At 36.6% G+C, this 16,760-nt stretch overlaps 1 protein-coding gene across 1 annotated transcript in view; it reads right to left on the bottom strand.

The window, feature by feature from the left end:
- Positions 1-16,760, bottom strand: part of LOC131481299 (protein eyes shut homolog) — a 1,058,324-nt gene that overhangs the window by 525,911 nt on the left and 515,653 nt on the right. Inside the window, exon 17 of the mRNA XM_058669692.1 lies at positions 8,976-9,126. Within this exon, the coding sequence (XP_058525675.1) occupies positions 8,976-9,126 (151 nt within the window). The remainder of the gene's footprint in view (positions 1-8,975; positions 9,127-16,760) is intronic.

The following is a 16,760-nucleotide window of genomic DNA, read 5'->3' as shown; positions in this document are numbered from 1 at the left end:
ATTTGCAACTTAGAAATAATCTAGAATATTCCCATTTTGCCAAGAGAAAATTTATGTTCTTACCAAAATATTGTAACATCATAGGCTTAAACAGATTGCATTAGTTAGCTTTTTGTTACACCATCATGAGATATTCTAGATGGGCTATTTATAAAGCAAGGAGTGATTAATTTATAGCTCATAGTTTTGTAGATTTAAAGTCCAAGTGGCATCCTGGTTTTGGCTCTGGAGAGGAAGTATGGAGGATGGTAGATGAGGAAGCACACATGGAGAAAAGACTGGAAGCAGACGACAGGTGACCTGAAACCTGGACTTGCCTATCAACCTTCTCTCAATAAGTGCTTTCTAAAGGATCCCTCCCACTAGCTCTGCATCATAAAGTTTCTACCATTTCCTAATAGCACCACCTGTGATCACAAGTCTTTACTGTGTGGGCTTGCCATTTCTCTTTAAAGTTTACCATTAATTTCATGTCACAAAATGTAATGCAGGATCCTATTTCAATGCAGTTGAATAGCATTTTTGTTTCATAACTCTGTTGATCTGGCTATCTGATGTTGAATTGCCTTTTTTTAAATGTTAGAGTCCTTCTGACTGTGCTCTGATATTTCTGCTCTCTTCATTCTTTACTGAAGTTATATAATCTGTGCTCAATAGGTACAAGCAGTGCAGATTGAAAATTTTCTGAGTCATGACTATCAGTGAGAACAAGGTCACTTTTTCTGCAACACTTAGACACTTCAAACTTAAAAGTCCTGAATTAATTAGCTCATCATTCATACCCACCATCTTCTTAGTCTACTCCATTTTAGTAGTATGCATCACTAGTTGCATTTGCTAAAAGCTGCAATTCTTGTTGGATTTCTCCTGACTTTATAGGTTTACACATGTGTAGCAAGCTACATAGTTTCTATGTTTTCTACTAAGATTGAACAACTGGAATGAAGTAAATAAAGTGGTGGGCATACATATTTTTGAATAAGACCAACTATGATTTAGTGGCATGAAGACCTTTACAAACAAAAAGTACACACAAGTGGAGCAATGAAAGAGAGGTAATCATAATATCTTAAAACAGGAAATAAGCAGCAATGTTGAATGAGGACAGATCAGGAACAAATCCTTTCAGAATTTTGTCACTCAGTTTTACAAGGATAGCAAGAAACACACGTGGAACTGCAGAACAGATGGATCAAAGCAAAGAACAGAAGAGATGTTGGCAGAAGGCGGTTAGTCTTCAATGAACTATTGGTTGATTAAGAGAGGCAGTATGTCATGTATTATAAATTAAAAACAAGAAATAGGAAATAACTTTCATTGTGTTGACTTGCATGTTACAATTTGCTCCCCTATGACTAGGTGTCATTGATTGCAGGACAGACGATCCAAATGCCAGGTGAGAAGAAAGAGCCATTGAGTGACTGAATGCACTACCATGCAATCTCCAGAAGCAGTGACGTTTGAAATCTCGGTGATGTATCCTTTTGAGAGATGAGGGGTAATGTGCATCAGTGTATTAACAAATACCAGATGTGTACTTACTACAGAATGATTTACTTTTTAAAGATTTGTTTGACACAAGATTAGGAAAGAGTAGCAGTTAAGTATTTTTCATGACTTACCAAGAGTTAAATGTTGTTATTTTTCTTAATTATTTTCAATGATATATTTCAACTTTGTATCCATACAATTGTCTTTGAAAAGCTCAAAGAGCACTTTTATTTGAACTGTTATTAATCTTTTTTTCTGTACTGATAATGGGTTTACTATGAAAATATCTGATGGAATGTGAAATAGACAACTGAAGTGAGCTTTTGATCATTTTTCAGGATTTTATCACAAGTTCTTAAAAGTAATTCCATCTTTACTTGTATTATTATGTGATAATATATTTTGGATAAAGGTGTGGTAATTATTAGCAGGGTTTCTATAAAAATAAATTTGCAACAAATTAATTGTTCAATTTGTAAATAAATGTTTTGGATATATATATATATAAAGCAGGTAGTTTCTATTTACTTTTACTAATGTGTTCTTATTTCTAAGATGATTAAATTTTTAAAATATTGAGCTCCTTTGTTTTCCATACTTAAATTAAAACAAATAGAAATTAAGAAAAAATAAACATATGCTTAGGTTCTTGGAATTAGTCATGAATTCTTCAAAAGTTCTACTTCAATAATACAGCAACACCATCTTTAATCAAATTCTGCTTTTATTGTCAGTGATCTACTTACATACATGAAAAACTAACATGTTCCTAGAAGACATCAAATACTACATAAGAAAAGTTTGCTAATTGATAACAATAATATTTCTTTATAATCCTTTTTGTCACTTATATTTAGTATAGGGAATGCTCAGTACCATTATGGTTTGGCCTGCAATTACTAGGGTTAAAGTTTTTATCTGCATCTAATTTGAACCCCAGAGCACAATTCCATGCATTAAAAAAAATGTGAACAATTCAGGACCTACCAGAGAAAACCCCTTCCTACCTACCGCTAAGAAGAGAACATTAGCTTTACACCTCAAAGACACTGTCCTTTATGTTCATCTGGGAATGAGTGTTTTATACTCCAAGCATAAAATGGAAAGCGTTTAAGTGTTTCATTTTCTTCTCACATACTGAGCTCTGTGTGTTTTCATTAAAAGTATTAAACAATATGTTAACAAACTTCTGTCAGGTGGAGGGGCTCTGACCAGGACAGATTTTCTTGGGAACATGGAGGTTTGAGGTAAGTGTAACTTAGCACTTACTGTCTTGAGGAATCAACTATAGCTCTTTTCCTCAGTTTTCTTTCTTTTAATTGCAAACCTGTTGTTTTTAATTTTCGGAGCACTGGCAACCCACTGTGCTTAAACAGCAGCTCTTAATCAGAACACAATAATTAGATAGTTAGAGCCTGCATGATACTAAGACATTCAGAGGTGTTACCTTACACATGAACAGGCTCACAACTTTGATTTTCTTTTTTTTTTTTTTTTTGTGGTCCTACATATCATTTCCCTTTAATTTTTTTTAAAGACTTACTTATTTTCATTGGGAAGTCAGATTTACTGAGAGAAGGAGAGACAGAAAGATCTTCCATCTGTTAGTTGGTTCACTCCCCAAGTGTCCACATTGGCCAGAGCTGAGCCCATTAGAAACCAGAAGCCAGGAGCTTCTTATGAGTCTACCACGCAGGTGCAGGGTCCCAAGAGTTTGGGCTGTCCTTGACTGCTTTCTAGCAGCTCGGACAGGAACTGGCTCCATATGGGATCCCGGGGAATGCAAATCAAGGACTCAAGCCACTAGGCTGCCATTCCCGGCCCTTCTCTTTAATTTTTAAATTTTAAATTCCCAGGTAATACTTCCACATTTTACATGGGTACAATGCAACTTTTCAAACATATACAAAGTTTCAACTGACCATACCAGGCAACAAGCATTTCTGTTTTCTGACATTTTCTTTGTATTCGAATGATTCCATTTCCATAGACATGGTATTTTACATCACCAATAGCCAGTTATCCCTCCAGATTTCCACAGACCAGAACCCATTCAAGTTCAACTTAATGTGTTTATATCATCACTATACACTCACCCCTCATTTCCTTGTCCACCCATGCTTGCTAATTTCAGCTCTTAGCAATCACAATTTCGATTGTGATTGAATATATTTGCAAAATTTTTATTTTCCATATATAAGAGAGAACATGCACTATTTGTCCAACCAAATCTGAGTGTTTCCATTTCACAGAAAGACCTCTCGTTCCATATACTTTGTTGTGAATGTCAGGATTTCTTTTCGTCATGGCGAATGCTACTCCAGTGTGCAAATACAGCATAGCTTCCTTACACATTCATTCAACATTGATGGACACCTATGATAATTCCCTACTTTGGTTTTTGTGAATAATGCTGTAATAAATACAGGGTAAAAATTATCTTTTTCACATGATGATTTCTTTAGGACATACATCCAGAAATTAGGACATGTACTCAGAATGGAAATAGAATGGAAATACTGTAGGTCTATTTGTATTATTTTAGAAACACCCATACTATTTTACATAAGAAGTATACTAATTTTTATTCTTACTAGGAGCACACAGATGTACTTTTTCATACAACAATTATTCTCAGTATTTTAGATAGTAGCCATTCCTATTGGAGTGATATTTAGCTCATGATGGGCTTGATTTCCTTTATGGGTAGTAATACTGAGCATCTATTATATGTATGTATTCTTCATCTGCATTTATTTCCTAGAAATGTCTGTTTGGATCCTTTGTGTAAGGCCTAGCTGGGTGGGTGAAGGGCAGCCCAGAAGGAGGAGGTAATAAGGCAACTGGGCTGGGGATATTTTGTTTTTGATACCTAGAAAGACTCTGCCTAGCCCGGCTGTTGAGTGATAGCTGCCAACCCTACCCATACCTCCTGTTTTAATCCCCCAGCTTGCCCCACCCTGCATCTTGTTTTGATCCCCACATAAAGGCACCCACTGCCAACCCACTAGTCACAACTTCCTGGCCTGCTGTCAGTACTGTACCAGTGAAGCTTGCCTGTAAGTGCTCCCAAAAGAGTTTGCTTTGAGCTGAATTATACTCTGTGTGGTTGCCTGACTCTGAACCTAAATTTGGTTCTAACACTTGACCCACTTTAACATATTTTTCTTGTTGTTGCGATTGCTGGGTTTCCTATATAGTCTGGATATTAACCCTTTGTCTGATTAATAGTCTTCAAATATTTCTTCCATTCTAATGATGGTCTCTTCATTTTGATGACTGTGTGTAGAAGCAGATAAAGTTCATGTAATCCTATTTGTTTATTTTTGGTTTTGTTTCTTATACTTTTGGGAGGATCTTAACCAATAATTTACTGCTTATGTCAACCTAGTTATGTATTCTTGTTGTTTTCTTCTCGCATTTTCAGGACTCAAATTAAGATATTTAATAGTTTTGTAGCTGAGGTCTTCTCTAAATCTTTTGCATATGGACATCTAGTTTTCTCCGCACCATTTATTGAAGACACTATCTGTCCTTCAATGTTTGTTTTTATCTCCTTGGTCAAGGTAAGTGTGCTGTAGATGTAGGAGTTAATTTGTGGTATTTCAATGCTATTCTGTTTTTCAACATGTCTGTTTTTATGCCAGTTTCACCTTGTTTTGGTTACAATGGTTTTATAGAATGATCTCAATCTGACACTGTAATGATTACAGCTTTATTTTTATTATTCAATATTGCTTTGGTTATTACTTTAAAAGTGACTAATAAAGAGGGGGGAGAGGGAAGGCAGGGAGGGTTGAGGGAGACAGGGAGAGAGTGAGGGAGGGAGGGAGAGAGTGAGGGAGGGAGGGAGAGGGAGGAAGGGGGGGGGGAGAGAGAGAGAGAGAGAGAGAGAGAGAGAGAGAGAGAGAGAGAGAGAGAGAGAGAAAGAGAGAGAGAAAGAAAGAAAGCTGGGACACTGGGACTCAAAAAAGGCACTCAAATAAGGTACACTGCCTGAGCCAAGTGCCAAGGCCTGCATCATTGCTGGATTCATAAGGCTCTGTGAAGCTAAAGCCTTTGTATTTAGCCTGGTTGCAGATCTACGCAATGGCAAGGAGGGGTATTTAGGCAGTCTTGTCCCTTCAGGTAGTATGATTTTGGACAGCAACTCCTTTCTTAAAATGGCATTACACTGCCACTTCTATTCTGGGAGCTACAGAGGAGTCATGGTACCCTCAATCTCTGATGCAAAGTTATTTAGCATACTGCAGGTAGCTCCTCTGGCTGGGGTACATGCCTGGGATGATTACAAAGGTTGCTAAAGCTTCCTGTTGCTGGACGTGGGGTCTGAAGAGGCTCCCCTCTTACACTTTGCCATGCACTGGACTTCCAGGCATGAAGGCAGGGTCTCTACCACTAGCACACTATATTTCTGTTTTTATTGTTTTACTTTATTCATGGTGCTATTCCAGGTCTCTGTGTCTCATTAGCTTCCTGCATATGCTTGCTGAGTTTCAGGTTTTTCCCCTGGATGCTCAACTTGAAATGAATTCATTTATTTTTATCTGGATTTTTCTCTAGAGAAGTGAACAACAGTGGCCTGCTTGCCTCCTCTATGATTTCCCTTTTAGTATGACCCTAATCTGGATACATTTTATAGCTTGCTTGCATCTATCACTTACCACACTCAGGATCTAAATTTAAACACCCCTCCTACCCACGCCCCTCCCCCCAACACAGTTTTTTATACACACATGGTCTTAAATGAATTCAATTAAAAAAATAACAAAGTAAAGAAAAAGTAACATAATTTCTCTACTTGCAAAAGCTAGGCTGCCTAAGTTGTATTTTTTCTGTATTTTAAACTATAAATTCACTAACTTTCATAGTTACTCTATCACCCATATTACAACATCTTTTCTTGTATAATAATTCTTACTTCTCAACTTTAGCAATTCTATAATGTAATCTAGGTTCTATTACTTTTAGGCTTAAATTTCTACCAAATTGATATTAGCATATTACTTCCTATTCAAATTTTTATAAAGGAATTTCTTTGTCACTAGCATATAAATCTATACTACTTGCAATGTGCATAATATCCATTCTGTACAGGCTCCTGCTTATGCCTCTAAAATTAAGCATTATAATTATTCAGTACATAGCAAAGTCTAGACCTCTGAAATAACATGCTATTTCCATTTCCTCCTCATTATCTCAAGATTTTTCTGTTATCAAACTTGTATGTCTGATGTTACCTCTAAAAGAAGAGCTTCCCTCCCTATTTGTTGCCAAGCAAACATTGGTCCTCTCCTAACTCTCTAGTTACAAGCTCCCTTACTGCCCAAGGGACCTACAAGACTTCTTCCACTTTTCTTATTTCATGTTGCATGTTGTTCCTGCATTTAATAAGTGCCTAACTACAATAAAGATATTTGGGTATTTTTCCCTGGCTAGAATTTAGCTCATTCAGATGTTACTACATAAACACAAAAGTTAAACTCTGCATGAAAATCTTTTTTTTTAAAGATTTCTTTTTATTGGAAAGGCAGATATACAGAGAGGAAGAGAGACAGAGAGGAAGATCTTCCATTAGCTGATTCACTCCACAAGTGGCCTCAACAGCCAGAGCTAAACTGATCGGAAGCCAGGAACCTGTTCTGGGACTGCCATGTGTGTGCAGGTTCCCAAGGCTTTGGGCTGTCCTTCACTACTTTCCCAGGCCACAAGCAGGGAGCTGGATGGGAAGTGGGGCCACCAGGACAAGAACCTGCGCCTGTTTGGGAGGACTTTAGTCACTAGGTTACCACGCTGGGCCAGAAAATTTGTTTTTAAAATAATACTTGAAAAGTGGAGAGAACATGTAAAAGGAGACAGAGACGTCCCATTTGCTGTTAAATTATCCATATGCATACAATTGGGACTGAGCCAGTTCTAGGAACCTAGAATTCCAGCTCTGCTACATGGGTCGCAAGATACCTGCTAGTTTAGCCTCCATTGGCTGCCACTTACGGTATTTATTTACAGGAAGAAGAATGACAAGCTTTAGAATATTTTATTTACTTATTAATTGATTTTCATTTAAAAGATGTTAATTAAGCTTGAACCATATAACAGAAACACTATTCTTGGTATATAGAATGGTAAGCAAAAGAGACATTTTCTACCTTTTCAGATCTTATAGAATGGTTTGCTTAAGAAAAAAAAAACCAAGTACATAAATTTGTTAATGACCAATAATTATAGCACTAATGGAGCAAATCTGAAGCTAAAATAATTTCATTCATACTTACAGATACAGAATTTTCTAATTTTATCAAAGTGATTCATATCATGTCAAATATATAGGTAGTTTTTAATTTATGAATATTTTGTGTTAAAATTTTATCTTGAGGGTCCAGCATGGTAGCCTAAAGTCCTTGTCTTGCACACCTGGGATCCCACAAGGGCACCAGTTCACAATCCTGGTTGCTCCACTTTCCTTCCAGCTCCCTCCTTGTGACCTGAGAAGGCAGTGGAGGACGGCCCAAAGCCTTGGGCTCTGCACCCCAAGTGAAAGGCCCAGAAGAAGCTCTTAGCTCCTGGCTTCACACTGACTCAACATGGACCTTTGTGGCTACTTGTGGAATAAAGCAGTGGATGGAAGATCTTTTTCTCTGTCTCTCCTCCTCTGTAAATCTGACTTTCCAATAAACATAAATAAACTTTAAAAAATTATCTTGTATATACCACACCTATAACACTAACCGGATGTAGATTCATATCAATTTGCATTACTTGTGGAAATTCGGGTTCACAACATTTTATATTTCCAATAATATTTAAATACATAAAACAGGATTTCAAATAGTAAGAGAAGTTTCCTAATTGTAATAAGCTATTGATATACTTAGCATACAACCTCAATAATGTATAAAGCAATTCTCTGAAATACATCTGAGTCAATTAATCAATCACATTTAACTCAACAAACAAGCTATTATTCTAAAATACAGCTTAATAATAGAGACAAAGAGCTAATTATCTCAATGGAAATTTAGGTAATAGGCTTGAATCTGCACAAAGCTCTAAGATGAAACTCACTAGGTTTTTTCTGAGCCTATAGGAAAAGAGGCAATTAATAGTAATCTGGTTCCATCATTTGAATCATATTCTTGGTGTGTTATTAAAGTGACGCACTTTCATATTAGCTAAAAAAACTAGGATATTCTTGGTGTGTAAAAAAATCACATACTTAAAGCTATCAGAAAATACAATATACACACTGCAGTCTTATGATAAAACAGCTGCTATGGAATAATTCTACTTAATAAGAACAGTAAGCTTATCCTATGCTTGGGATTGATAGATAAAAATATATATGTGGGTTAGTAACATGTCTCAAAATTTTCTTCTGAAATCATGAAATGAGCCAGAAAACGTATCTTGTTTCATTTTTTTCTTTTTAGTGAAATGGCATATCTGTAAGGTTTTTATTTGTTCATTTTTTAAGCATCACATACCTGAGCTTTTCCATAAATACGTGGTGATCCACCAATAAAGACAGATCCTGATACTGGCAGGGCAGTTCCAGATAAGTAATTGATAGATTCATTTAGTTTTATAATCTTCTCTAGAATAGTCAGTTCAGCTTTACATGGATCCAAATTTTGCCTGCAACCATTTACAAAAGAAATTTATGGTTTTAGTATGTATTGTATAAACATTTGTCCAACCAATTAATTAAGCTATTACCAAAGGAGAAAAGATTTAAGTAAATAAATTATCTCGCCATAAAACCAACAAAGCCAGAAGTAGATTAATCTATTTTAAATTAGGACATTTAATGCTTTCAGTACATACAAAGTTAAATTTTGACAAAATGACAGATTGTAGCAATCACCTAATGAAATGAATAAATCCTGATAGTAAACAGATCTTTCTCAATACTAATTAAAGTGATACAAGAGCACAGTGTCTACTTCAATTTATTAAATTGCTGAATTTTCTGTATTGGAAAAAAATACTTCAATGGAACAGAATTAAAACTATGGTCTACACACTAAAATATGCATTTAAGTTGCAAAGCACAAGTATTTTGCAAAGCAGTTTGTTATATATACATAATCTTTTTCAAGGAACATATATAAATGTTTAAAATAACAAATGAAATATAACTTAGGAGACAGAATAGTAATTTCCACATGCTTATTTTTAGAAAGATGAGAAAAAAATACTTCAATGATATTCTGACATTTAGATATGATTTTGTTTACTCTAGTCATATGTTGACTAATCACTGAATCCAGAGATTGGCAAGACATGGCCCGTGGGCAAATCTTGCCTCTACCACTTAGTAAACAAAACTTAATTGGAATACACCCACATGTTTCTATGAATATCATTCACAACAGTTTTCATGAAAGTGTTGCATAATTACAACAAAGACTCTCAGGCAAAAAATATTTACTGTTTCACTTACAGAAGAACACTTCAAAATCCATGATTTAAATAACTTAGATATCTGTCAAGATGATAGTACATACTGTAAAAGACCCTCACATACCATCCTCCTGCCAATGGTACTCCATGCCATGTGCCATCCTTCCTTGAATTCATACAAACTTTTTATTGAATTATGACTTCTATTATAGAGTAAGCTACACACTCTATGAATGTCCCAAATAAACATTACCAAGTTCAAACTCAAAAAGATTACCATGTAAGTTCCTCTCTATACCTCAAACACGTATACAGTCTCAACCTCTCCATTTTCGTTTAACATTAGACTTCTAATATTTCTATTTCTTACTGAATTGAAGAGTACTCTGTTCACTATCAAAATACAGCATTGGGTATTTCACAAATTATCGTAGTGTTGGTGTACATTTGAACTGTTTCAACTTGGGAGATATTATAAACAATGCTACTATAAACATGCTTGCACATCACAGGGTGCACGTATGCGGGGTCTCCCCCACAGATTGCTGTAGTACCCTATTGCCTGCTGCCCACCATCCAGCTTCCTGGCATGCAAGAGACAAACAGATGGACAGGGGTTTTGTCTAAGCAGTTCCAATCCATTTGGGAAATTCAGATTCTTACATAGGGTAACGAACAGCCTCAGGCCTGGAATCCCAGGAATTAACCAATTACTAGGAGCACAACTGCGGAAGCCACCTCCCATAGGCCAGGGGCAGGAGAGCAAAATGACTCTGGTCAATCAATCTTTCTTTGAAACAACGTGACCCCTTTCCTGGTTCACGCCCGGGCTCTGTCCTTGGCCACCATCTTGCTCGCCGCGTGTAACCCAGTGACCTTGTTAGTCATCATCTTGTTGACTTAGTGACCTCTTTGCCCCTGAGCCCCACACACATATATGTCTATTGCTGCTGACTATTCAAACAGTTTAGAATTATCTTTATGTTCAAAATATGTTCTTTTTGAATGTATTTTTCTAATAGATTACATTTTTACTTTTTTAATGCTTTCAATAATCAATTCTTAACTTCCATTTACAAAAATTTATCAATGTTACTGATTAGTATTTAGTTTCTTTATTAATCTATCATGTTTTTGAAGATGTACTTTCCTGATAACATTTATATCCATAATTGATACAAGAGTAACCTTTTAATACAGCTACTGTCATGCAGCAGTTTGTACTTTCTCATTATGGAAATCCTACTGATTTAGGAATGTGAGTAGAAAAAAATACTGTACACTGTCCTTTGTCCTGTAATATCACTTTCATTATAAAACATACATATATATATATATATATATATACACAGTTCTGTTTGTAGACTATTTTGCTTCATTGCTCAATTTTTCTTTGAACCTATCAATGTCATAGGATTTACTCTACAACTACAATATTTACCTCCTAGTGGAGTAAGATTTCCAATTTTATTTTTTCCTTTTCAACATAATTTTGGGTAAAGAAATGTGAGTGCATGTATATGTTTGGGTTCTTCCTTTTTTATGAGTCCATTTCTGTACTTTGTATCACTATCACGTTAACGATGATATTGATGCTTTTAAACCTAAACATTTTTTTTCTGATTTGTGTGTTTTATTTTTTTTTCTTCATTAATTACATTGTATTATGTGACACAGTTACATAGATACTTGGGTTCTCCCCACCCCTCCCCAAACCCTCCCACCATGGTGGATTCCTCCACCTTGTTGCATAACCACAGCTCAAGTTCAGTTGAGATTTCCCCATTGCAAGCATATACCAAACATAGAGTCCAGTATCTTATTGTCCAGTCAAGTTCAACGGCTTCTTAGGTATACCCTCTCTGGTCTGAAGACAGAGCCAGCAGAGTATCATCCCAGTCAATTGAAAGCTCCAACATACCATCAGCAAAAATTTACATCACTATGGAATTAATTGACATAGTAATGAGTAACCAACATGTTAAAAGTAAATGCGAGTTCCCAGCCACCTTCTGTGACCACCTCACCTACACTTCAATTTTAGTTTATACACAACATATAACATTCAAAATATAACATGTTATACATAACATCATATCATCTTAAATTAAGGCAAACATGTGGTATTTAACCTTTTGGGATTGGCTCATTTCCCTTAGCATTATGGTTTCCAGTTTGGCCCATTTGGCCACAAAGAACTGCATTTTGTTTTTTTTAATAGCTGAGTAGTATTCCATGGAATAGATAAACCATAGCTTTCTTATCCAATCGTCTGTTGATGGGCATTTTGGTTGCTTCCATGTTTTTGCAATTACTGATTGTGCTGTTATGAGCATAGGAGTGCATGTTGGTTTCTCATAAAACAATTGTTCTGGATATATTCCTAGGAGTGCTATTGCTGGATCATACGGTATGTTGAATTTGAGTTGTTTGAATATTCTCCATACTGATTTCCATAGAGGCTGTACCAGCCTGCAGCCCCACCAGCAGTGGAGTAGGGATCCCTTTTCCCCGCAACCTCGCCAACAAGTGTTGTTGGTGCTTTTATTCATGTGGGCCAGTCTTACTGGCGTCAGGTGGTACCTCATTGATGTTTTAATTTGGATTTCCCTTATTGCCAGGGAACTTGAGCATTTTTTCATATGTTTATTACATCCCATGCTCCTGGATAGGTAAAATCAATGTCATTAAAATGTCTATACTGCCAAAAGCAATATATACATTCAACGCAATCCCAATCAAATTGCCCAAAACATTCTTCATGGAACTGGAAACAATGATCCAAAGGTTCATCTGGAAGCACAAAAAACCACGAATAGCTAGAACCACTCTGAAGAACAGGAAGTTAGCAGGGGGAATCACAGTTCCGGACCTCTGGACATACTATAGGGCAGTGGTTATCAAAACAGCGTGGTACTGGCACAAAGATAGAGAGGAAGATCAATGGTGCAGAATAGAAACACCAGAAGGAAACCCACACAGATACAGCCAAATAATCTTTGACAAAAAGACAAACGACAATCCAGGCAAATGGGAAGGTCTGTTCAATAAATGCTGTTGGGACAACTGGTTGATAGCCTGCAGAAACAAAAAAATAGATCCACATCTCTCACCATACACTAAGATCAGATCTAAATGGAGAACAGATCTAAACCTACATCCAGAAACCTTCAAACTGTTGGAAGAAAATGTTGGAAACACACTGCAACACTTAGGGGTAGGCCCTCACTTCCTAAAAAAAAGACTCCAAATGCAGTAGAAATCAAGACCAAAATAAACAATTGGGACCTCATCAAACTAAGAAGCTTCTGTACAGCTAGAGAAACAATCAACAAAGTAAAAAGGCAACCCACAGAATGGGAGAAGATCTTCGCACACGACATAGGTGATAGAGGGCTGATCTCCAGAATATACAAAGAACTACAAAACAACCAAAATGTCAAAACAAACAAGCCACTCAAGAAATGGGCACGGGAAATGGGCAAACACTTCACAAAGGAACAAACCCAAATGGCAAATAAACCTAAACATTTTATAGAGTAAACCTTAATATTTTGTTCAGGTTACTGAAATTACTCTTAATCACTCTTTTTTGCCCCTTTTTATCCCTCTTAATTGTGACAAACTGCTGGCTATTTTTAAGCATTTATTTATTGTTACTTTATTTGAAAGAGAGAGAGAGAGAGAGAGAGAGAGAGAGAGAGAGAGCGAGCGAGCGCGCCTTGCATTCATTAGTTGATTCTTCAAAAGGCCTGCAACAGGCAGGGATGGATCAGGCTGAACCAGCTCCACCCAGGTCTCTCACTTGGTTTGGAGAGATTATCTGCTGCTTTCCAAAGTCTGCATTAGCATGACCCAGATTAGAAGTGGCGAAGCAGGTGCTTATGTCAGGCACACCAATATTACATTATGGGCACCCAAGAGGTGTTCTATTCTCTGTACCAAATGTCTACCTTTGCTTTCTGTTTTTTCATGTTTGGATGTATTCTTAGAATAAGATTAACTTGATTATAACATTTTTTTAATATAACACTAGGTACATTCTTGTTTTGAGAAATGTTTACATACATGTTAATGTAGCAATTATTTAGCTTTTATATTACTTTTAAAATTCATAAAAAAGTTTCACGTATTTTACATAAATAGCTTTAATAAATGATACTTTCTTTTGTTCTTGTAAAATTTTTGTATTCGTTTTTCTTTTATAATATTTATATAAAAGTCGAAGAAATGATATCAGAATTTTACTACTTTTATATTCTTTCAGGGAAAAAATTTGCCACCCTGATACTATACTAAATATATGGCAGAGTGAATTCATTCACTTGAGGCCTCGGATTTCCTTTGAGGGCCACTGGATATAGTTTTACTGAATTTAGCTGACAAAAGAGAAGGTTCCATGGTACAACAGTTAGCACTCTAGACTCTGAATTCAGCTGATGCACTTTGTCACTGTGTGATTTTCTTTTTTATGTTATTTTTCCTGATATATTTTTATAGATATAAGGTTTCCCTGTCCACCTCACTTTTATCCTTCCCTAATCCCTTTACCCCTCATTTCCTTCATGTTATTACAACAATTACAAGCAAAAGTCACAAGTACAACATTCTATTATTTAAGTGTACAATGCTATTGTAGATACAGGCAATGGCAGAAAGCACAGTATCATATCGTTAAGGTATGTTTAGCAGTTTATTGAGAGTTCTCCTTTTATTCAAGAGTAGAGATGTATACTGCAATGTATCTTCAGCTAAATTTGCAAAGTTACTGGTACAACAAAGTGCTTGTAAACTTCCTTTTCTTAAAATTGCATTGGTATTAGAATTCCAATGATGATGACTGTTTATTTCCTGATTTTATTTTTTAGAACTCAATCTTGGCAAGTGGTGGATTTCAAAGACAGTTATGCATTGTTGGTAGCCTCCATTCCATTTTCCATAACACAAATGTCACATCTTAACTTTCTCTGCAGTTGGTTTACTCTTCAGTTTGTTTTTATTCTATCTTGAGATTAAAAATTGTGCTGTAAGGTGGTAAGGAGGAAGCTTGGATCCCAACTATGAAGATTCCCAGACCTTCACCACAAACTATTAATACGAGCAACAAGGACTATATCCCAACTGCCAAGGAGGCCACAGGGAAATTGGATGCCCTCAGAGGCCGAGTACTCTGAGGTCATCCACTCCCAACTGGAGCTTCCACAGGGGATGGAAGAAGTCCAAACACTACCGTGCAGAAACCAACGTCATCGGAAAGACAACCAGAAGCCCTGAGCAGTCCGCAGAAACAGAAGAACAATAAACGTCCTTCGGGACCAGGGAGGAGAGCTTTCTCTAGTCCGAGCCTGGCTCCACCTCTGGACCCCCGCCCTCCCTCGCAGTGACCATCGGGATCCCTTCAAAAACCCCTCACAGCAAACAAACAATCATACAAACTAAAAAAAAAAAACCTAAAATAAATAGACAAACAACAGAAAGTAGAGCTTGAAATCTGACAGGAAAGAGCTGGCATGGATTGGCTCATGCCTCGCTGGGTGGGACACGAAGATTAGTCACTCCTCACCATGGTGTTGAGGATTTTCCTGCACACCCCCCCCCCCCAAAAAAAATGTTCTGCACCTTAATTGTCGACAAATATCTTGTTAGAGTTACAAGCCAGTCTAGATTATCCTAAAATCTGCCAAGATCAGCAAAATTATACTTCAACACAACAAATGGCTAAATACTAAAATGAAATAGACACGAGACAGCTGAATGGTACCTTATAGCCATTTTAAGGTATATAGCAGCCAGTGCTGTATATAAACTAAAATTGAAATGTCAATGAGCTAATCATAGGTTGTGGTTAGGACTTGCTTTTCTTTTTTTTTTTTAACATACTGGTTACTCAAAACCATGTCAATTCCATAATATTGCAAATTGCTGTTGATGTTATATTGGGACTCTTAATTGACTGGGATGATATTCTACCAGCTCTAACTTCAGACCAGATATGGTCTCCCCAAGAAACTATTCAACCCATCTGGACAATAAGTAGCTGGACTCTATGCTTGGTATATGTTTGCAAGGAGAGAATCTTGATTGAATTTGAACTGTAATACTGCATCAAGGTGGAGGAATCCACCAGGGGGGAGGGGAAGGGAAGTGGGAGGGGTGGGGGGATTCCCAGAGCCTATGAAACTGTCACATAATGCAAAATAATTAATAAAAAAAATTGTGCTGTAAACATATTCAACTATAGTTGCTATTATCATGTGTTGAAAAATATTTCCTCATGTTTTACATAAATATTTGCTTTCATCAATAATTATTCAGAATTGCAATACTAATTCTGATTTTTTATAATTTAATTTTATCTCATATCAAAGTCATTAGGCAAAATTCTCTTTGCTTTTCATTCTTTGAAATATATTCACTAAGGCTGCATAACCCAGCATGACTTATTTTGGCAATATTTCATGATCCTAAAAGTCTATCATTGAATATGCTTTGTATGTGTGAATAAGGTCAGTTTTAGTAATACACCCCAATCCCCAACACACATGTGCAAACCCATTTACAAATTTGTGGACACAATAAGGAAGCACATTGTAAGTAAAATGAAATAGTGAAATCATGTCTTCGAAGAAAGTGCATTTTCTCTCGGGGGGTAGTGGGGAGAATGTTTGTACATAGGTTCAGCACCCTGGTACAGCAGGCTAAAGCCTCCAGGTTCACTGACTGGCATGTTTCAGCCTGGCTCCTCCACTTCTCAACCTGTTGATGGCCAGAGAAAGCAGGAGAGGATGAGTCAGATGCTTGGGCCCCTGAACCCATTGGTGAGAAACCTGGAAGAAACTCCTGGCTCAAAGGCTTCAGATCCTCTC

This window comes from Ochotona princeps, chromosome 1 (genome assembly GCF_030435755.1).
Source record: "Ochotona princeps isolate mOchPri1 chromosome 1, mOchPri1.hap1, whole genome shotgun sequence".
In the NCBI taxonomy this organism is placed as follows: Eukaryota; Metazoa; Chordata; class Mammalia; order Lagomorpha; family Ochotonidae; genus Ochotona; species Ochotona princeps.
Note: the sequence above shows the minus strand (reverse complement) of the source record. Positions and strands in the feature narration are given on the sequence as shown.